Source organism: Grampus griseus, assembly GCF_964374135.1.
Source record: "Grampus griseus genome assembly, chromosome: 2".
In the NCBI taxonomy this organism is placed as follows: domain Eukaryota; kingdom Metazoa; phylum Chordata; class Mammalia; order Artiodactyla; family Delphinidae; genus Grampus; species Grampus griseus.
In genome coordinates this window covers 38,412,884-38,437,482 of record NC_139018.1, presented here as the reverse complement: position 1 = coordinate 38,437,482, position 24,599 = coordinate 38,412,884, and the positions used below count along the sequence as shown (strand labels likewise).

Sequence of the window (24,599 nt, the reverse complement as noted above, 5' to 3'; positions counted from 1 at the left end):
AACTAAGGTCCCAGAAGACTCGTGGCACAGCAAAAAAAAAAAAAACAAAAAAAACAATGAAAGGGAGTTTTGGCATATGGGTCTACTACAGCTTATCAGTATGTATTTGGACCTAGTGGAAAAAAAACCAGAAAGCACCTAGAAACTGGCTTTTCTCTTGTAGAAGACAGAGCTGATCATTCAGAATGGATTGTTTTCTAGTTGGTAAGCCAACGGACATTTGGCTATGATGTCAAAGAGAAATACATTTTCAGCCTTGATTCTAAAATGAAAGATAAGATGATAAGATGTTCCTTAAGTAAAACCACTGAAGACCGGTGCTCCCATAACCAGGTGATACTGGTAATGGAACTTCACTACTACTGTGAAGCAATGTCTACGGTTGTTGTTATCTCTATGATGGTCTATTAATAAAAAGAGAAACCTAAATAAAATTCTAAATATTCCATAGAGAACAAATGTTTAAGGTACAATGGAGAGGATAAATTATGCTCCACAAAACCCAACCAGCACTAAACACAGTACAAGCGCTTCCTGTTGAAGCTAGAATGCTTCCTGAACTGGGGAAGAATTTAGTAACCATCAATTTCCACTAAAGGTAATAAGTGGCTTTGGTATCATTTAACATTAACACTAAATAAGTTGACTCATCTTATGCAGTGACTGTTCTTTTTAAAAAAAAACCAAAACTCTGTTTGGAAATGCAGCAAAAAAAGAAATAAAATAAGTGACTATTCAAAGAAAACAAATCAGAAAGGAGACTTGTTTGATGAGTGTACTAGTTGGCTTTTTGTTTGGTTGTTTTCTTCCTCCAAACTCCAATGGAGAGTCTCATCAGACTCTCCCATAATTGCCTAAGACCCATATCATGAGGTCTTATGTGATTATATAACAGACAATTGACCACCCACAAATCCCATCATGGAGAACAGCAAACAACAGCAACACAAAGTTACCAGGTGTGAATGGCCCATCCTGAAAGTAATGATTACTTCCACTCAAAAGTCTAGCACAAAAACAGTCTGAGTCTAGCAAACAGCCATACTGGTAAAGATTCACCTCAGGTAGATACCATATACTCACGTCATCTACATATGTGTAGAAAGGTAATCACACACACCCATTGACACCAATCAACTTTCCCTTTAACTGTAAGAAGAAATGAATGAATTTATCTGTCATTTTTAGTTGCTGTCACAACTATAGGATCTTTATCATGAGTATTAGTCACAGAACATTTTGTCACCTGACACAAAAAAAATCACATTCAAAATGCATTATATTTTTCTTTCAGTCCTCAAAAGGTTGCTTTTCGTAAGTATTATTCATTAATTTTGCTATCTAATTTTTACAAGTACCTCCTGCCAAGAGAAGCAATAAAAGTTTTATATTCTCTCTACACTATAGCTTAACTACCACTTACCAAGACGTAATATTAATAAAGAGTTGACACACCTTATTGGTAATATAGATACCTACTGTTTTTCTTGTACAAAAGAACTTCAAAGCAGTTTGACTCGTAGTTGTCAAAAGTCTGCCTGACTTTCTCAATGGTTTTCTTGTCAGTCAATTCTCCATACATAAAACTGGAAAAAACACCAAATAATCCATTTCAGTTTTGTGTTCCTTTTCAAATGCTACATAAAATCATATATTTGTCTTTTTTAAATTAAATATTCGGATTTAGTTACAAAATATAATGTTGCTCCCACAAAATGAAGTGAAATATTTAAACCATGTTTTAACCATGACTGCTAAACTTCCTGCTAAAATCTAGCTTTAGAAGTTATTTTGAACATACAGAGAGAGAGAAAGAGAGGGAGAAGCAGTCTTCACTTTACACAAGTCCAATATGCAGCAATTTTAGTTACTATGCTTTAGTTAAATAATACCAGTTTCCCAACAACACAGTTCAAATTTTGGTTTTCATAGTATATTAACTGTGAATGATAGCATATAAACTTTGTTGCTAGCTCATCAGTCTACAAGTCACTAGTAAAAAACAAGTACACATTACAATTAGTGACAAATCACACCACTTCTTTTAAAGCCTGTCAGTATTACTGTGCATCTACTACTACTCAGTTCACGCACAGAAAGCAAAGTGTGTAGTTGTGTTGTCTCCTTGTCTCTCAGTGGTAAACTAATATGACATTTTACAAAAACGGATAAACAAAAGCAGGAATTCGCCATCAAAGATTAAAGTCTACCAAAGAAATGTAAAGTGATAATGCTGGAAGTGAAATTCAAATTAAACATAAATGCAGTTATTTCTTCTGTAAGAATAGTGGGAATGTTGACACTGCTGTCATTTGAGAGGCTCTAGATATGCAGGCAGAGGAACCTAGTGAGGACAAACTTATCAACATAAATCAGGAAAGGACTTGTTACAAGAAAGACCAAGGTTTCCCAGAGGAAGTCATGCCAGTAAAAAAATCTTCACATTAAAGGAGCCCTAGGAGGTAATTCACGATACTGAAAGTGGAAGGATAAAAGAGTAGAAGTGGATTCAAATTTAAAACGAGTATGACTGTTTGCTAAGAGATAAAAAAAAAATGCTCTCCTCATATCATAAAATACATTACGAGAATGTAAGAATTGTTCAAATGACTTGTGATAGCTTTTTACAAAGAAATGAAACACTTTCATCTCAATGTTTCTAATGTTATAGATCACTAAATAATGTACAAAATAAATATTAGTTTGACTATTATTTTCATTTCCCTGCACTTATAACCAACAGTAAGAGATTTTTTTAATGCTTTGACAAACACTGTTAAAGGTCACAGAACAATCATAATTTTTCAGTTATTAATATCCTATTACATGGTTTCAGCTTGCATGGTCTTTTTTACACTCCCATACTACAATGAAATGTGAAGACTCTGTATTACACATATACTGCATTGGCATTCTCACTATTTATGAGGATTTTTCTGAAATATGTACAAGTAGAGCCAATGGAGGGAAAATAAAGAAGAGAAATTGAAGGAGACATATGCTACTACTACGGCACATACAAAACATAAAGAGTGAATTTCCACATAACACAAACATTTCCTAACATTTTAAATTATCTATTTTTTCTAAGAGAAACTCACCAATAGTCTGAGAATTTACAAAACAGAACTCAGTCAAGCACTACAAGCCTACAAAACCCTATTCCTGATGCTTTGCCAATCATCAGTTGTGCATCTGGTTTCAGATACCTAGTTCTACTACTTGCTGTAATTGTCCAGACCATTTCTTCCACCAGGAAAAAATGTGTGGCACTTGACTAAGTTTTTGAAGGCTCAAGTATATCTTTGTTATTGCTTTTCTTCGAGTTTTCAATAAATTAGCTTATTAGCCAGAGGTAAATCCAAGTGCGGCGGGGCCTGAAGCTTATACAATTTTAGGGGCCGTCTTTAAGGAAAGGAATGCAAAATTATAAAACAAAATTAGGTACAGAGGCTTGAAAGACATGCACTCAAGTAAAGGCCCCTGAAGGTTAAGATTCTTTATCCTCATGGGAAATCTGTTCCTGAATGTCTCAATCTAGAAAGTTTACAACATGAAAAGCATAGTTTGTTAGCAAGAGCCAGCAAAACTAGCAGGATTCAACCATGAAACCATATCACAACTGAAAATTACAGAGTAACCTGCTGTATTAAAAAATAAATAAAATAAAAATAAATAAATAAAATAAAATTCAAAAATTCCAAAAAAAAAAAAAATTACAGAGTAATGACCCATCTTATGGTAACACTAACCTAAGCAACTAGAATTCTGAAAACTAAGAAAGTAGATGAGGCCAACCAAAGGCTGTCCAATCTGTGGCCTGCATTTTCAATACAATACTTTTCTCTTTTATAAAAAAAGGAATTTTTAATTGTCATTATAATAGTAAAATAAGCAAGAGAATATCAGAATAGGATGACAGACTCTAACTCCATAATTCTATAGCCAGACTAACACATGAAGCTTCAGAGGGCATTGAAAAGCCACTGTTCCTGTCAAAGCCTGTGTTTCAGCTCATGCGAGTTTTATGAAAATCTCCTGAGGGCATTATAATTAAATTAGAATTCCTCAGTTAAAGTGCACAAAGTCACCCTCCTTTCCTCCCCACAAATAAAACACTATTTAATACTGTTAATATTTTTTACAGACAAGTAAACTTTTTTATTGACTGTTATTTTTAACCTAAAGACACTAATAAAGAGAAAACATTAAAAATACAAAAAATAATAATAATAAGGGTAATTAAACTAAATAAATGTTTGTGGTCTTAAAAAAAAGAGAAAGTATTTACTCCTATTACTAAATGTCAGAGTCAATAGTTCAGTAAACCAAAACACAATATTCATAATTGGCCAACAGAAAAACATAAAAAAGAAATCATCTATAATATAACAAGCAACTAGGATAAAAATGGTGAAAAATTAACTCGAATAGGATTAAAAATGTTACAACTCAAATTTAAAAAAAAGAAACTGTCTTAGAAATTGATGTAATAATACCACTTAAGAAGAAATACAACACAAGTCTGATTCAGCTAAAATGCTGAAGAGAAGGTGAAAACAAGCAATTTCTCAAATAAACTCTGAAAATTCTATAACCCATTCTTTAGCCCTCCCAATGCTAAAATAGACTGTCCTAAGAAAATAGGATCATTTTAAGAAAAAAATCCCAGCTTATTATACTCTGAATAATTTTTCAAAAATAGGTTTTATTTCTTACGCAGTTTCACTCATATTTTTATTTTAAGTTTTAAAACTACGTATTTCCAGAGACAGAACACATATTTGAAGTGGTAAAATGCAGCAGTTACATAACAAAAGATATTTCAAAATGACCTGAAAGAATGTCTGAAATGTATTATCCAATCTTCCAAAGCAAGTGTTCTGGAGATTAATTCAAACTTTGAAAGTGTTTCCACCCGAAGTTGTCCAAACCAAAATGACTAAATCAATGCTTCTGCATATTTTACGTGTATGGCACATTTGCTTACTTGCTCGGCACTTTTTATGTGTAAATATTGAATTTCTTTACCGAGGTTTCCTGCAGCCTGATTGCAGATGGCTGAAGCTCAATGCAGCCTTTGAATGGTTAATGGAATTTGAAGGAAACCAAGATTTAGAAATGATAATCATCAGACTTTAGAAACTATATATCTATATAATAATCTTAAATACTTTTTATGCCTCTTATTGAATATCCTCCAGGAATATATAATGGGAATACTAAAAAAATTACAGAACTTCAAATTACTCTCTTAGATAGCCAAGCTCCCCTTCAGTAATAATAAATGACTTCTACAACTTCACTGTTATCTTATTGGAAGGAAAATAAAATTAGATGCACAGAAGCAATCTATCCCTGCTATAATATGGAGCAGCCACAATATAACAGAGGACCACTGCACTTAAGAGGACCACTTACAATCTGTAAGGCTCATGGCCAAGTCGTACAACTTCTCTGACTCTTAGTTGCCTCATCAGTAAAATGATGGTAATGTTAATATAACTCAGAGGGTGGGGATTAACAGGATAATGCACATGAAGTTGCAAATTATAATGTGCTGTACAATGACTTATTACTGGAATGCTTCTTATGGGTGGGGTTAGAAGCCCCTCCAGCCCAACCCTACTCCTTTGCTCCTCTACAATTCTAGGGCAAGGGTTGGGCCATGCCTGCTAATGGGCAGGGTCCCTGTGTCTTAAAGGGATACACACATCATTTTGTGTGTCTTCTTTCTTTGTGAACCCATGACATTGAGGCATAAATTCACCCAGGGCCTGCTGCTGGATAATCTGGCCACTTACCTTGCCACACAACTAACTTGTGGGAAGACTTGATCTTGGGAGTAAGGGAGATTTCCTGAGGCCTGGCTTGGGCCATATCCAGCTTGCCTGAGCATTTGGCAGTATATCTTTCCTGTATATCTTACCCTAGGAAACTTCTAGGACTAAGTAGTTTGGTTTATAGCAAGATTTACTTATTTTTGGATCCCTTGTTTTGCCATCAAAATCTCACAAACCAGCCTCATTATAACACCTGACAGTAAGTATGGCTATAATTTGACAGACTTCCAAAGGAGAAAGGAATCTTACAAACTGAAAAAATATATAATCTAATCATGAGTGCTGCCAATCTTTATCTGCTAATGGTCAACAATGTTCCTGGACTAATAAGCACACAAACACTCAGTCAACACTGAATGTTTCAACACTTTCGCTCATTGTGAAGCAGAGCTCTCGGCCAAATGGAACCAGACTGACTGACATCCATCATGTGTAATGTTCTCTTGTTGACTGAGGTAACCCTGCGTTAATAAAACTACCTGTGAAAATACATCCAATAAAGTGGCTCTTAATATCTCTGCTTCATTGTCTAATTTGATAGTTTGGTTAAGAATTATTAATGGGCCTTCCAAAAAAAAAAAATGTATTTGAAAGCATCTATCTACTCCAATCTTCCCTACCTATCTGATTCCTCTTCTCACCCCTTTATCTTAAAAAACAAAAATAAATAAATGAAAAGTAAATTTTAAAAGAAGTAGAACAGGTTTTTAAAAGGTTCAGGCTAATCAAGGGTAAAATGCTAAAGTGGTTTCTTCCTGACCTATGACAGTATGTCTCGAATGTCAGGGCTTTCTAAGGGTCCTGAGATAAGGTCAGATGTTTTTAAATGCCATCCCCCCAAAACCTACATACAATTTCCTTCAAACATGCAATACATTTTGTGTCCTTCAGTAAACAGCAACAGTCCAAAAGCTTGGAAATGAAATTATTGGACAATCAAATGAACATTTGAACTTCCTAGGAATCCAGAAATTTCATTAAAATATTTTTTGAAATTTTAGCTAAAATAAAAATGAGACAGTACATGGCACACACCAGATTTTTATTTTAATAGAAATTTAGCTACTATTATAAAGTGCAAGGATATAGGAAAACCCTCCATCATGGCTGCTGAGAGTAGAAACAGAGGGCCATTCTGGACAGCAATCTGACAGCAGTTAATTTACAATTTCTGCATACATTCTACTATCCAGCAATTCTATTTCTGGGCATAGAGACAGACAACTTCTCCCATGGGAACACAAGAAGATGTGTATGAGGATGTTTACCTCCAACTTGTTGGAGTAGCAAAGTGTCAGAAGTTGGAGTTCAAGACTAGTAAAGTGGATAAAGAAAATGAAGGTTGTGAGGACACTGGAACACTATAAAACAGTCAGACATGATGAAATAGATTATGATATAGCAACATTAAAAAATATCAAAAACATAATGGTGAGTGAAAAGAGTAAGAAACTGTATACCTTACTGCACAGCATGAATTATGTAGGCCTTAAAAACACACACAAAGCAACATCATTTCAAGAATACATGTATTTATTAAACACATGGAAGATGGATTAGAAAGACATACAATGAACACACTAAAATGAATAGCTATGGAAGATGAAGGGGAATGGAAGGGGAAAAGAAATAAAAGAAAAGAAGTTGAAACAAAATAAAGCAAATAAAATGAAATTAAAATAAAATAAATAGACTGTGCCTAGAGAGATCCAAATGATAATATTGGGACAAACTGAGGAGTATGTTTAATTTGATTCTATGCACCTGGTCTAATGGGAGAAGGACTGGGAAAGACAAAGAAGGAAAAAGATAAGAAAACAGAATAAATATACAAATGTATAAATAATGTATAATAATATATAATGTATAAATAATCTTAGCCTCTTGATATTGTAAAATTACAAATTAATATTTGTCATTTTCCATAAAACAACTCACATTTGAATATTTTAAAAATAGGACATGTAATCTTTATGCAGTTACCACTTTAATCCTATCAATTTTAATCCATCTAGTGCAAGTTGTATACAAAGATGACTCTTTTTCAGCACATAAAATATTCATATTTTTTCCTCACAAAGTGATACTCACTGATTTGTAGCTTCTTATTCTGTTATGTTTGTCTAAAACTTGTCATTATTAAAATCAGTAAAATTCTTTGATTTGTTATAAGGCTACCCTCAGTATCAAATTATTTATGTCCATATTCAACTAGAATTCAGTGATTCCAAAACTGTATAACATTAGCTTTAACACTGTATTTCTAAATGTGTATAAAAGTTTCTTTCCTCCCTCTGTTTCCTTGTGTATCATATTCAAAGGCTTTTATAGATTCATACAGGAAATGGAAAACAACTATATGTAAACAAAATTGGAATCATGATGCAGATATTGTTTTGAAATCTTTTTTGTTCATTTGGCTGGTTGGTTGATTTTTTTACTTAGTAATACGTTGTTAGCTTCTTTCAGTGTCATTATTCTTCCAACATATGATGTAAGAAGTTAGGGCTTTGCCTTAACATTTTTTAATAAATATATTACCAGACATTTTTATTATTTCCAGGTCTTCATTCTTCTAAAAAGTGCGTCAATGAAAGTAAAATGGGTGTAGTTTAGTTTTTAAACGGAATGTAGAAGTTTGAAAGGGGCGTGCATTAAAATAAACTATGCCTTAAGAAAACCTGATAGGATTCAAACACTTGCTCATATATCAGATGCTAGTCTTCATTGCTCTGCGAGAGCATTCAATTGCTTGCAAGTTTTAGATTAGCAGAACACAATGGGCATTTTGTGCAATCAAGTAATAATTGTTTGTGTTAAGAATACTGTTATGTTTAACTAGTGATTACCAGTGGAGAGCAGGAAGAGGGGAGCGGTAAGAAAAGGGTAGGGGATTAAGAGGTACAAACTACGATTAATAAATAAGCTACAAGGATATACTGTACAGCACAAGAAATATAGCCAATATTTTACAATAACTTCAAATGGAGTATAATTTATAAAAATTTTGAATCACTGTTATACACCTGAAATTAATATAATCTTATAAATTAACTATGCCTCAATAAAAAAATTTTTAAAGAATATTGGTATTCGTAGAGAATGGACTTGACATGTGGAGGGGGAAGGGTAAGCTGCGAGGAAGTGAGAGAGTAGCATTGACATATATACACTACCAAATGTAAAACAGGTAGCTAGTGGGAAGCAGCCGCATAGCACAGCAAGATCAGCTCTGTGCTTTGTGACCATCTAAAGGGGTGGGATAGGGAGGGTGGGAGGGAGACTCAAGAGGGAGGGGATATGGGAATATATGTATACATATAGCTGATTCATTTTGTTATAAAGCAGAAACTAACACAATATTGTAAAGCAATTATACTCCACTTAAGATGTTAAAAAAAATAAAAGAATACTGGTATTTTGAAAATACTATCTCTAACAAAAGTGAAGAAGAATTGGGGGGAGATTTGCGTACTTCTTCCCACAGTGAAAAAGTGTAACATAATCCAAAGCTCTCTGCTTTCTTACCCACCTCAAATACCGTAACACTTGGGATAAAATACAATAAATAAAAGCATGTTATACAGAAGTCTGTGAGACCTAGGTTAGGGTTTATTGCAAAACAAGCCAACCAATTCAACAATACTGACACAGAACACTGAGCTGTGTCCTGTAGTGCATACAAAAGTGAACAAGATGGAATCCTTACCTTCAAGGCATGTATAATCTGGCACTGGTGGTAGGAGGGAAAGCAATGCTTTAAGGGGATAGAATATACATTCTCTGTGTTACAACATGCCAGCATTTTTTAATGAACTTTTTATAGGAAAAATTGCATGTGCCAAAGAAAACAGGCTGGGGTATAGGGGCAGATACATGGGAAGCAAGAAGAGATGTGAGCATGACTTTACAATACATCCAGATATGAAGAGCAATACATCTCAAAAATGACACCAAAAGCAATAGCAATGAAAACCCCAGGGATAAGAAAAACTAGTTTAAGGCCATATTACGGTGCCAAATGATGAACTATAGGGAGTCAAAGGAGGAAAAGTTATGAGCACCTTCAGGTAGAAGATGGCAACTTGAAACAAGCCCGGCATGATGATGGTGGGAGGTCAGGAAATAGGTATGGGAGCATCTACATTTCCTGGAATTCTCTATAGAACCTGTTCCACAGGTTAGGTCTACCATAAAACTAACCTTTTCCTAACCTAAACCCTGCCGAGACATAAGGGAGCAGAAATGCTCAATACAAACCTTGGCCTCCCAGAATTTAGAACACACACCTCAGTGACAGTGCTAGGCCAAGAGCTAATATCCACGCAGCAGGTAAAAAGGCACAAGAGACATCCGTGCTACCAAAGAGAGTTTCTCAACGAGGGGCCACAGTTTTTCATCATTCCTACCTACCAATTTCAGGCCTGGAAGTGAAGGCTGAATACGAGAATGACTTTAGTAGAGAGAAAATGAGGACTGCTGGGAGAGGATAAGCGAAGAAAGAGGATGTTTGAACAGATAATTTCTCAGTGCTGGCTAAGCATCAGGATCATCAGAGCTGCTGGTTAAAAGGACTGATTCCTGCCCCCACCTACCCACCTGAGGTGATTCTGATTCAATAGGTTTAAGATGAGGTCTGAGAATCTGTGTTTTGCAAAACCTCTCTTAAGTGATTCCCATGTATAGTCAGGTTTAGACTCCATATGAAATCCCTACCCTCCATGAAGATGTAGAATATATATATTTGTATATGCATATAATGTTTCGCAGCATAAATGGGTAGAAAAAAAGATAAATAAATCACTGCTTCCCTGGGCAAATCCCTTAACCTAACTCTAACTCAGTTTTTCCTCTGAAAAATAACGAATATGGAGTAGAAAAAAATTGACCCCTTGCAGTTCTAAAATAACATGATTTTGGTACTTAGTTAAGTGTGAGCTTTAAAGAAAAATTAACTCAAGGAAAAAACATCCCATCTGGCATTACCGAAATATTGTGAAAAGTTTTCGGTTCTAAATTGGTTCCTTATATAGAGTTTCCTTTTCTCTTTTATGATCTTTTTTGGTAATACTCTCTTTAAGCTCACAGATATGGAATATTTTAAAAGAATTGTTATAAATAATATAAATGCCAGATTCTGTTTTACATAAGTCAAACAAAATAGCAGTGGTACAATGTACCAACATAACAAAGTACGTGTGATTTACACAGTATGAAAAAACTTCATTTTGATTTTTTTTTTAATGTTCAAAAACCATGTCCTACTTGGTTGGGGGTTGTTGCCTCTACTTTGTTCAATACAGTTTTAGCAACTCAAGAAGTGCTGATGACATCAATGGTCCTCTGATATAGGATGTTCCTTTGATCACTTGGCACCTAGAATAGTTTGTGGCCCATAGAGGGTGATCAAAAAATATTTATTGAATGAATTAATAAATTCACAGCTATGCAAAAATATTTCTCTTTGCAAAAGTTCTCACCAGTGGCTCTTAAACTATGTATTTCTATTGACAGTTTAGTCTCCTTAACATTCTAATATAATTTTTACCCTATAGTTTTCATGTGAATCAATAGGTTCTGGTACCAATTCCAATCTGGGTGTGGGGGTGGTGGTGGAGAGTTTCCCTATACCAACAACAAGCAATTCTAGGGACACCAGCTGGGTGTCCTATGATTCAACTCAATTCTGACACTACCTACCTGCAGATAGCATCAGATTCCACAGGTTAAACATTGAGGGTTCAGTCCTACAAGACTACCCTCCACCAGACTTCAGGAATCAGTCACAAGCCTAGGTCGTTGCCTGTGTTTCTGACCCACCTAATACAGATTGGAGGTTCCCATGACACCCTCCTTAAACTTCAGCACCAGTTACAAGCAGAGGTTGGTATGTGTACTTTTGACAAACAGCTATATATGAGAGGTTCCCATGACCTCTTCCTTTGGTTTGAATAATTTGCTAGAGAGACTCACAGAGCTCACAGAAACATTTTGCTTACCAGATTACTGGTTTATCATAAAAGGATATAACTCAGAAACAGGCAGATGGAAGAGATGCACAGGACAAGGTATGGGGCTTCCATGCCCTCACCAGACATGCCACTCTCGTCACTTCCACATGTTGCCCAAACTGGAAGGTCTCAGAACCTGTCCTCTGAGTTTTTATGGAGGCTTCAATACACAGTCATAATTGATTAAATCATTGCCATTGGTATTGATTCAACCTCCAGCCCCTCTCCAGGAGACTGGGGAGAGGGCATGGTACTAATTACATGGTTGGTTCCTCTGGCAGCCAACCCCATCTTTAGGTTATCTAAGGGCTTTCCAAAAGTCACCTCATTAACATATAACAAGAAATTCCAAGAGTTTTGGGAGCTCTGTACCAAGAACTGGGTGCAAGACCAAATCACAGTGAATCTAAGTAAGTTTAAGCCTTTTAACCACATTCAACATTTAGTTAAACTTTAAAAAACATTCCTGAGCTGTTCTCTTAACCTACCTGCAAGTGCTACTTTTCTGCATGACGTCAGCTCGATGATACCCAGAGAGTTTGCAAAAACCGTCATTACTATACACTACGGGCCAATCCACAATCTGGGCATTTCCCAGTAAGAAACTCGATTCTAAAGGAGAAAGAAGAAAAGGGAAGTTTTTTAGCTTCATTTAACAATGTACTTCTTTCAAGTAATTAAAAAGACATATTCATAAAAATAAACAAATATAACTATGGTTTGTTATGGTACAAATAATAAAACGTATCCTTGAAACTGGCATTATTACTTTAGCATGATCAGCAACTGAGATCTGCAATGAGTACAAGATTTGCATATAAACTAAAAACTCCATTGAAAAGAAGCCAGTTTACAATACTCTCTGCATTCAAGTAAACAGTACACTATGAAAACAAAGCATGGTTAATATTAAATAAATGTTAATGACTATAATAATCACAGCTAAAAACAGTTTAATTTATTAAGACTAAGGGCTACAGTCACTTCTCTACAAACTGAGAATATTAAACTTAATAACAGAGACAAGTTTGGATGACTCCTCCAAAAACTGTATTAATGTAATTTTGACATGATGGGACAAATTCATTGTCCATCAGTTTGATCTAGAGAAGTCTAATTTAAAATCAAATTTTTAAATGAAGTCCCTTTTTAAAATAAAATTATTCAAAGACATTATTTTCAACCACATGCTACACAGAATTTGGAAACTACCATTATTCTAAATAAAAGAAACATCTCTGGTCTGTTTTGCATGGAGAAGTGGTTTTGCTTTAGGTATAAAAATTAATACAAAAAATAATATCTTTTGGCATATACCTTGATTGAAAATCCAACAGTTTTAGGCAGTAACTTTAGCGGTTTTGTAGGTCAAATGATAAATATGTTAACATCAAAATTAAAACAATATTAAAATATAAAACATAAAATTATTTTTAAAATAAATATCAATATTTTACAAGCAGATTTTTTAGGGAGTACTATACTTCAAAATATCTACCTAAAAAATCTTCTTTGAACTCATATTGAGTGGTGTACTGAAGAGAAATTAACTTATGAGTAGATGACTTGAAGTTTAAATTCTGACTTACAGTTGCTCTTCATATAAATAACAATGCAATTCACTGACTAAGTAGCTGCTAAGTAAAAGGCACTACTCTGGATCAGACAATGGGATAAAATAAAGATCAATAAACCATGCCCTTTACTCTCAAACAACTTACATATGAAGAAAAACAAATATGTAACCAAGTACAATTTACCAGAACAGATGCCAAATCAAGAAGCATGGGCCAACATATGGGAAAAAAATGTTTCAAGGCACTAGAAGACAATCAAAAGTGGATGGAAACCGGAAAAGACAAACCCTTGAAAAAAGGAAGACACATTAGGTGAGATATTCATTTAACTGTCCATTCCCCTGAGAGCACGTCTCAGTTTGTAAAGTTCGTGGGTGATAGAGCTCAAATAGAAAAGTCTTATGGGGCTAAAAAGTCAAAGATCATAATTTGGGACCGCCAAAGCAGCTTGAAGTTAAGGTGGAGTTCCTTTAACATATGGAGCCATAAACCTGTATATAAATCTACCTCAAATCCTCCTCTGTGACCTAAATTGCATGCACAGGATGAGACTACAAGGAACCCATCTTGTCTTGCAATGACTAGAAGGCTAAAGAGGTAGGCAGAAACTTCATCAGCTTCCCAAAGCTATAGGACAAATTTTGGAGTTCGAGTCCTATCAAGTTAGAGAAGCTTGGTAAATACCTTGAGCTTTCCATTAATTCCACAGAAGGCCTTACTTCAGGAATAAAAATCAAGTCTCAGGATAAATGGTTATGACCTGAGTCTAAGATCAAAAATGTAGAAAATAGACTCATACTAAAAAAAAAAAAAAAAAAAAAAAAAGCTGAAGTCATAATTACGGTGACGCACCAGTAATTTAACCACCTGCTAAAATAAAATGAAATCCTCTTCAGAGGAAAATAATGAAGTCCAAAATCTCTACATTGTATCAATACAATGTCCGTATACAGTTAAAAATTATTAGGCATGCAAAGAAACAGGAAACTGTAACAATAATCAAGAGAAAAAATGGGCAATAGAGAGGTTGAGATGGGAACATAGAAATAAACAATACAATCTCTGAAATAAAAAACTGAATAGATTTAACAATATATTGGACAATAAAAAAGAAAGGACAGTTTAAAAACATATCAATGCAAATTACTGCAAACTGAAGCAAAAAGAGAAAATAACAGAAAAGATGTCCTGGGACAATATCAAGCAGTCTAAAATATATGTAGCTGAGTCTGGGGAAAAAAACCAGAATAGGACACAAATGTTACTTGATAAAGGATGACTAAAATTTTTCAAATAGCATGAAAAATAGCAACACAGAGATCTTAGCTCAGTAAACCTCAAGCAAGATAAACCAAAGAAAGCAACAGTAAGAAGATGACAGTAAAATTGCTAATGAAAAATAAGGGAAAAAAAATTTTAAACATCCAAAAAAAGATACATTATTTATATGTGTTATATTTGGGGGAGGTGTAATAAATACAGCATACAAAGAATGAAAAACAAAGGAGGCCAGAAATCAATGGAATGACATCTTTAAAATACTGAGAGAAAAATGTTTATCAACCTAGATTTTTATAGAGAGCAAAGATATCCTTCAAAATTGATGGTCAAATAAAGACATGCTCAGAAACAAAAATTGGGAGAAACCATTGCCAGCAGAATCACAATAAAACAAATGTAATAGGTATTTTAGCTGAAAAAATAATAATAGTAACAATAATAATAACAATAACCTCCACAAAAAAAGTCAAGAAGGGAAAAACAAACAACGGATAGGACAAATAGAAAATAAACCCCAGGATGGTAGCCCTAAATCCAACTATATCAAACATTACATTAAATGTAAATAGAATAAACACACTAATTATAAGACAGAAATTTTCAGACTGGATTTTTAAAAACAGAATAGAAACTGATAGTCTAGTATTTTAAGAGAGCCATTTAAAGTATAAAAAGATAGATACGGACTTCCCTGGTGGTCCAGTGGATAAGACTTCACCTTCCAATACAGGGGGTGTGGGTTCAATCCCTGGTCAGGGAGCTAAAATCCCACATGCCTTGGGGCCAAATAAAACAAAACATAAAACAGAAGCAATATTGTAACAAGTTCAATAAAGACTTAAAATTTTTTTTAATTTGAAAATTGAAAGTGTGAGGTAAAATACACTACTCAAACACTAAGCATAAGAAAGTAAGTCTGGGAGGCTTCCCTGGTGGCGCAGTGGTTGAAAGCCCACCTGCCGATGCAGGGGACACGGGTTCGTGCCCCAGTCCGGGAAAATCCCACATGCTGCAGAGTGGCTGGGCCCGTGAGCCACGGCCACTGAGCCTGCGCGTCCGGAGCCTATGCTCCGCAACGGGAGAGGCCACAACGGTGAGAGGCCTGTGTACCACAAAAAAAAAAAAAAAGAAAGTAAGTCTGCCCATGATGATACAAAATAAAGTAGCTGAAGACAAGGGGTAACAGAAATAAGGAGGGGCATTTAATAATAATAAAGGAGTCAATTCATTAAGAAGATACAGCACTCCCAAATGCATATGAAAGTAATGAAAGAGCTTCAAAATGCATGAAGAAAAAAAATGACATAACTAGGATAGACAATTTCACAATAATAAAGGGAGATATTAACCTTCTGCCTTAACTAGCAGAACAACCAGATGAAGAACTGATTGAGGATACAGAATATTTGAACAACACCAACACTATCAACTAACTCAAACTAACTGACATTTACAGGACACCCCACACTACATTACAGAATACACATTCTTTCCCAGTGCGTGTGGAAATTCCACCAAGATGTAACTGACTTTGAGCCACAAAAATTGTCAATAAATTTCAAAACATTGAAATTACATAAAGTACATTTTCTGACTTCAAAGTAATTAAATCAGAAATCATTTTTTTTAATTATCTAGAAAAATCTACAGTATTTGGATGTTACCCAATTCATTTCTAAACCACTGGGTCAAAGAAGAAATCAACAGAAATATAGAAGATATTTTAAACTGGATGATAATAAGTTTGTTGTATACATTTAAAGCAGTGCTTAGAGAGAAATTTCTCATTTTAAAGTTTTATTTTTTAATGAAAAGTTTAAAATCAATAATCTAAACTCTTTTATGAAGAAACTAGAAAAATAATAGCTATTAAATACAAATTAAATAGAAGGAAGTAAATAAAGGTCAGAATGTAGATCAGTGAAATAGAAAACATTCAAAGAAGAGTGAACTTCAAAAAAACACAAGTTACCATCATCAAGAATGAAAGAGTAGACATCACTGGATATAGTACACATAGCAAATGGTAATAAAGGTACAGCAAACAATATTTTGCCAATGAATTATAAAACTGTGATGAAATGAATTAAATTTCTGAAAATAAAAAACAGGCACAAAAAGAAATGGAAAATTTAAATAGCTTAATATCTTTTAATGAAAACTAAAGGTCCAGATGGCTATGGGCTCAGGGAATTCTTTCAAATATTTAAATAAGACATAGTACAAATATTACACAAACACTCGGAAAATAGGTGAGGAAACATTTCTTAACTTGTTTTATGAGGTTAGCATTATTATGATACCAAAATCTGACAAGGGCTGTTAAAGAAAGAATTACTGACCAATAGATCTTATGAATGTAGTTGCAAAAATACAGAAGAAAATATTGGCAAATAGAATCCGGCAATATATAAAAAAGAAAATAGGGCTTCCCTGGTGGCACGGTGGTTGAAAGTCCACCTGCCAATGCAGGGGACACAGGTTCGTGTCCCGGTCTGGGAAGATCCCACATGCTGTGGAGAGGCTAGGCCCATGAGCCATGGCCGCTGAGCCTGCATGTCCGGAGCCTGTGCTCCGCAACGGGAGAGGGCACAACAGTGAGAGGCCCGCGTACGCAAAAAAAAAAAAAAAAAAGAAAAAAAAAAAAGAAAATAGATCATAGCCAAGTAGTGTTTATCTCATGAACATAAGGTTGATTTATCATTATGAAATCAATCAATGCAATCCATCAACAGAATAAAAGAAAAAGCCGTATGATTATATCTCAGTAGATGCAGAAAAAAGCATTTGACAAAATTCATACTCATTCATAGTTAAAATATCTGAGCAAACTAAGAATAAAAGAAAACTTCCTCAAACTGATAGAGGATACCTGCTAAAAAATCCATAACTAACATCATTTTTAAAGCTAGAATACTAAATATTTTCCCCCTAAGATTAGGAAAAAGTCAATGATATATATACTCTCAACCCTTATACTCAACATTTCATCAGAGGTCCATCTAAGAAAATAAAGGAAAAAAAAGAAAAAGAGAGAAACAAACCAAAAATGTATATAAGATATAAATGTTTAAAAGGTAAATGTAATTTTTTTTCTATTTGCAGATGACATGATTGTTTATGTAGAAAATCCTAAGGAATATTCAAAAGGATATCTAAAATTATTGAGTGAATTAAGCAAGGTTACAAGACATAAAGTCAATATAAAATCTATTTTGTTTATATTAACTAGCATTAAACAATTGGAAAATGAAAAGCAATTTCACTTAGAATGATATCAAAAAGTATAAAATACTTAGAAATAAATTTAACAAAATACATGTAGGACCTCTAGAGTGAAAACTAAAAAATGCTGCTTACAAATGGCTTCTAAACAAATGGAGAGCTATGCCATGTGAATGAATTGAAAGACTGGATATTTTAAGACTTCAGTTCTCTACAAATCAGTCTATAGATTTAATACAATCCCAATGAAAATACCAACAGGCTTTTTTGAAGTAATTGACAAAATAATTATAAAATGTTTGTGAAAATACAAATTACCTAAAATAACCCAAAATAAAATCTGAAAAAGAAGAACCAAGTTGGAGAAACATACAACTATAGTAATTAATATAGTATGAAATTGGAGTTGGGACAAATAGATCAATGAAACAGTTTAAAGACTTCAGAAATAGACCCTTACATAAATGGCCAACTGATTTTTTGCAAAGATGCCAAGGCAGTTTCATTAATAAAGACAACTTCAATGAACTGTGCTAAAACAACTGGCTATCCATACAAGCAAAAATTGAACCATGACCCTTACTTCACACCACACACACGAAAATAATTTAAAACAGGTCATAGACTTAAACACAAAAGTGAAAACTAAAAATAAAACATAGAAGGAAATCTTTGCAACTTTGAGGAAGACAAAAATTTCTAAGACTCATATAGTAATCACCATAAAAGAAAGTATTGATAAATAAATTAGACATTATCAAAATTAAAATGAACTGCTCATTCAAGGACACTGTCAAGAAAATGAAAAGGGAATCCACAGACTGAGAGAAGATATTCACAATGCAGACACCTGAGAAAGAACTCCTATCCAAAATAGGCCCGAAAAATCCTACCAAAGGGCAAATGACCCAATTAACAAAATGGGCAAATGACTTGAACAGACATTTCAGAAAAGAAGATGTGCAACAGCCAATAAGCACAAGAATAAGATACTCACCATCATCATGCATTAGGGAAATACAAACTAAAAGCACAATGATCTATCACTGCTTAACCACTAGAGTGGTTATAAAAGCTAATAATACAAAAATGTTGATGAAAATATGGAACAACTGAAATTCTTTATAAAATGCTAATGAGAATATAAAATGGTATGATCACTTTGGAAAACAGTTTCATGAAAAGTTAAATATTCAACTATGACCCAGAAATTTCACTTCTAGGCATTTACTCAAGTGAAATGAAAAGATATGTTAACAAAAAGACTTGTAGAAGAAAGTTCACATCAGATTTATTCACAGTAGCCCAAAACTGAAAACAATGCAAATGTCCATCGACAAGAGAGTGGATTAAAAATTGTGGCATATTCATACAAGACATTCTACTCAGCTCTAAAATGGAACAAACTACTGATAGATTGCAGCAACACAAATTAATCTGAAAAACACTGATGATTTAAAGAAGTCAGAAACTATAATTTCATTCATATGAAGTTTAAATATAGGCAAGGTCAATCTATGGCGATAGAGATCAGAACAATGATTTCTGAGGGGGATGGGATGGTAGAGGGACTGATGACTTTCTGGAGAAGGTCATTGTTTTCTATCTTTATAGAGATATAAACTACAGAGGTATATACATTTGCCAAAACTAATTGAACTGTATACAAGATCTGTATGTTTTACTTCATATAAAGTATACCTCAAACTTAAAAGAAAATACAAGAAGGACAAAGGACTAGAGAGTCACAAGTTTTAGGAAACCAGTGGCATTTGAGCTGAACCCTAGCTATAAGAATGGTAATACTACGTTTCCTTGGTACATACAGTGATTAGAGTTTAAAATGATCTTATTCCTGCAAAAATGCTTCATAAAATATAAATTCTTCTATAAATATTTTCATTTATATATAGCATCAATTATAAATATTTGTAATATGATCATCAAAAATTAACTTCTTTCCCTTCTTAGCCCAGGCCAGGTCCTAGTCAGTTTAACCTCTCTAATCCACAGGTTCCTCACTTCATAACTAGGTAGCTGTGGCAGTGCATATAGCTTGCTACATGGTCTCCCTGATTTTCAGACTAACATTCATTTGTCCCCCTCAAGCCCTGCCTCCATCCTACCACTCTTCATCCAGATCAAGTCTCCCAACTGTTAACATCACTGAATCCTCTCCCAGACTCACAAAGTCCTTTGAAATCCAGCCTCATCCTCTCTGCCTGTGCAAACATATTTCTCATTATTCTCCTGAAGTCCATACTATTGCAGTTAGGTCAGTTTTCTCATTATATCCTCAAAAGATGCTCACTCATGATGCCTACTATCCACTTGAAATACTTTTTCTTCATCTCTTTGCCTATCAAAACTTTTAAGAACCAGTTCAACTCTCCCTTCTCTATGACACATTCAGTGGTTACCACTGAATCCACATCCTCTGGCTACCATCATATCTGTCTGTGTCCAACCCTTCACAGGACAAACTTTTCATAAAAGTTGTCTATTCTCATTGGCTCTATCTTCTCAGCCCCTATTCACCCAACTCACTCCTATCTGGCTTACGTCCTCACCGCTCCAAGACAACCTAGGTAACCAATAATCTCTCCATGTCACCAAATCCAAAGGACACTTTTTACCCTTTCCACTTAATAATTCAGAAGCAATGGTATCCACTCCCTCCTTAAAAATGTCTCAATCCTTAGCTTACATAGAACAACATTTCCCTGATTCTCTGGACACTCCTCCATTTCCTTTGCAGACTCAATACTCTTTATCCAGTCAGTATATTAAAGTTCCTCTATGTCCATTCCTCTTCTGCTTTCACCTATCTCCATAGATTCAGTAACTCTATCTCCAAACCAGACCTCTTCTATAAACTCTAGATCTTTATATCCAGGTTCACCTCTCCTCATAGATAGCTTAAATTTACCTCAGTAGAACATGTCCATGACCTGTCATTTCCCGAAATCAGATGCTTTCCCAGTGTTTCCTATCTTAGAAAATGAGATCACCATCTATGCAGCAATCTGGGAGCCATCTTTCAACATCCTTCTGATTACCCCTATAGCTAATTTATTACCAAATCTTATTAATTTTATCTCCTAGAACCCTTTCAAATCTCTCCATTTCTCTAGATCCTCATCATCATCTCCCAACTCCAAGCTTCCATCATCTCTCCCCTAGACCATGCCAAGAGCTACCTAATCGGTTTACTCAGGCCCTCTCAATGAAGGAATCATTGAGTGACTCCTTCAATAGATTATCCACACTGAAGCCAGGCAGGTCTTTTCAAAATTCAATCTGGATCGTATCCCCTCCCTGCTTTAACATCTGTCAATAGCTTGTCAGGGCTCTCAGAACTCTCCCAAGTTTGCAGGGCCTATAACGACCTCAGAGTCTGTCAAACCTCAACTCTCACCATTCTGCACCTTGCCCTGAGTATGACAGCCAGCCACTTTTTCCTTGTAAGTTTTTCCTTGTAAGTTTCAAGTCCTCTCCCACCATAGGAGGACCTTTTAACTTGACATTCTCTCTGCCTGAACATCATTGCTTTCCCTCCCCATTTGGTTGACACCTACATTTATTTAGATCTTAACTCAATCGTCATGACTCTAGTGAATCTTTCCCTGACCTTCTGACCAGGTCATCCATAATAATTTTAGACATGATGTACCTCTCACTCAAAGTCCTTATCAAAGTTGCAATTTTATGACAGCCTCATGACACCTATTTGTGTCATGAAATGATTAATGCATATCTGCCTGTTGAGCTGTAAGTTCTATTTGATCCTCCAATACCTAACACAGTGACTGGCATCTAATATATGCTTGCTAATTGTCTGACTATATCAATAAACAAATGCATTCATTCATAGATTCTTGCAGGGATCTCTATATAATTGATATCATGAAATATGGTATGAAGTGCCTCTCTAAATACCTCATGTATGCTTTCATATATGCTATTTTTTTGTCTTCTCAAATAGATGATACAGTCCTCAGAACTATAAAGTTTACGCCTACTATGCATACAAGAGTCACAATACAGTAATTACTTATTGATTAAAGGAACTGTCAGTATCCTAGGAAAGAGAATCCCACAGTTCTAAAACAGAAGGACCATAAACATTAAAGGTCTACTGCAGGAGGCCTTCTTTCCCCAGAAACTATCCAAATCAGTGTTTCTCAAACTTTCTTTAATTGAAGCTCATATTAAGAAACAAATTTTACAGAGTGACTCAATGTGTGTTTACACACATGTACACACAACTGAAAAAATTTCTCAGATAACACTCTTACTACATGAAATGTACTCTATTTCTGTTCTATTTCAATTTTTTACTGCGCCAGTCAAGACCCATTAAACGGATCTACACCCTATGGAGGGCTGTATTTCATGGTTTTAAAAACTTGCTTCAAACTATCCCCAAAGGCCTTGCAGACCTCCCTCTCTCATAAACAGACTTGTTTTCTAGACGTATTTTAGGATTTAGATCAGAAGCTCTAACTGTTCCTAGTTAATTCTTCTATCAAAAATGTAACCCCACCCCAACGTACCATTTTCAATAGCTCTACGATGGGAAAATTAAGACTCCAGCTCAGCAGGGCCCTGCTCTCACTATCCATTTGCTGTTGATATATTATTTCACTTACATCCTAGTAATTCTGTGTAATAACAAAATTAATAACAAAAGCAACCGAGAGCAGAGCCCTTACTCTCTGCCAGGTGTTGGGCCAGATGTCTACATGCAACTCCATCCCACAGTGAGTTGGAAACTCACCAAGCGCCAAGTGCCCCAGGAGGTCAGAAGCAGGAACTAGCACCCAGGTTCCTTAAATTCTCTTTTATTTATTTATTTATTTTTTTGCAGTACACGGGCCTCTCACTGTTGTGGCCTCTCCCATTGTGGAGCACAGGCTCCGGACGCGCAGGCTCACGGGCCCAGCCGCTCCGCAGCATGTGGGATCTTCCCGGACCAGGGCACGAACCCGTGTCCCCTGCATCGGCAGGCGGACTCTCAACCACTGCGCCACCAGGGAAGCCCAAATTCTAATTCTTGACTGAGACATTTGCAATTTCAAACCTCTTCTAGGGGAAACTGTGCCTCATTTTTTGCTTTAGACAGGAAAGTAGAAGACTAGGAATGAAAGGTAAGTCCTAAAACAATTCACGGCAGGGGGAGTTCAATTCATATTAGCATGAAGGCGGAGTGGTTTAGGAAAAAGAATTTAGAAGTTGGACTCAAAAGTGAGTTGTTGAAAACATATGGACACCAAGGAGGGAAAGTAGGGGTGGGGGGGTGGAATGAAATGGGAGATTGGGATGGACATATATACACTAATTTGTATAAAATAGATAACTAATAAGAACCTGCTGTATAAAATAAAAATTAAATTTTAAATAAGTGAGTTGTTGAGATGCTGCCTATCTTGTCTTATTTTTTAAAATATATACTTGATTTTAACCAATAACATATAATATGGACAATTCAGGTAATTGCTAGGTACACTCTAGAGTATTTGCTTACATATTCAATCAAACCTAGCAACTCGAAGTTTTTTTTAAGTTTTAAAAAATAGTCGAGGAAATATGCTCTCCATTTATCTTTATGCTTCAAGTTTGATTCCATTAATTTAGACCAACAGAGAGTAAAGTAACTGGACTCTGTGCTTACTAGCCCTTACCTCAAGGTCTTAATAATTATGCATCAGCAATATGTGCTCTGGGGTTAGGAAGACAAGCATAAGAACTGCTTCTATCATTTCTGAATGTTTTATAAAACTATAACTGAGAAAATCAACCACAGTGCTAGGTCCTTCATATAACTAGTCATCAACTGGTAAACAGTCATAACAATCAAATTATTATTAAAATCCTTTCCCCGAATTTTCTGCCAGCATTTGGATCCTGTCTCAATACTACCAAGGGAGCTACTGTGAAAAACCTGGGGAGTTTTAATTAGGTTATTGGCTTCCTCATAACGATACCTACCACTCTGGGTAGTTGGTGGAGATTGGAGTAATGTAGGCAAAATCTTTATAAACTACCCATTGGAGTAAAAATACTTTATGAACTATAAACTGTTATTGTTTATTATATATATATAAGATTCTTTTACAACTGTATTATATACCCAGAGAGAGCTTTCTGTGTGTGAGCTCTGTGTGTGTGTATAAACAAAGAACCTAGAAAAAATAAATTTTTAAATGTTGACCCTGCAAACCAAAACCTATAAAATTATACTGAGAGCTAAACTACAAAATAAAGTATTAGGAGGAAGGGGGATAGAAAGAAGAAGGGGAGACAGATTTTTTTAATGTTAAAAGCTAAATTAGAGGGAAGTTGCTCAGTATTAAATTGTCCAGGAGCTTCTTTCGGAAACTTGTCTGTTAGTTGAAACGCAGTATGTGTATATGAAATATTCACACAACTGTTCCATTTCCCTATAGTCATAAAAATTATTGTTTTGGTGAATATGACATCTGGTATTATTAACAAATATTAAGAACAAGATAGCAGAGTAATTAAAATTGCTTCCCAGAAAATTTTAATTCCCTTTGGCTTTAAAACATGGCAGGGAAAAGCAATACACTTACTGAAGGATAACTTCTTTACAAAGGAAATAGTTGCAAATCTAGAAAGCAAGACCAGCTCAGAAGTTT

General features: G+C 34.9%; 1 protein-coding gene across 1 annotated transcript in view; it reads right to left on the bottom strand.

Annotated features, from left to right (window-relative positions):
* KCNH5 (potassium voltage-gated channel subfamily H member 5) overlaps positions 1 to 24,599 on the bottom strand; it is a gene marked incomplete at both ends in the record, with an annotated part of 325,030 nt that overhangs the window by 284,482 nt on the left and 15,949 nt on the right. Inside the window, 2 exons of the mRNA XM_082649042.1 lie at positions 1,480 to 1,586; positions 12,343 to 12,466. Coding sequence (XP_082505168.1) covers positions 1,480 to 1,586; positions 12,343 to 12,466 — 231 coding nt within the window. The remainder of the gene's footprint in view (positions 1 to 1,479; positions 1,587 to 12,342; positions 12,467 to 24,599) is intronic.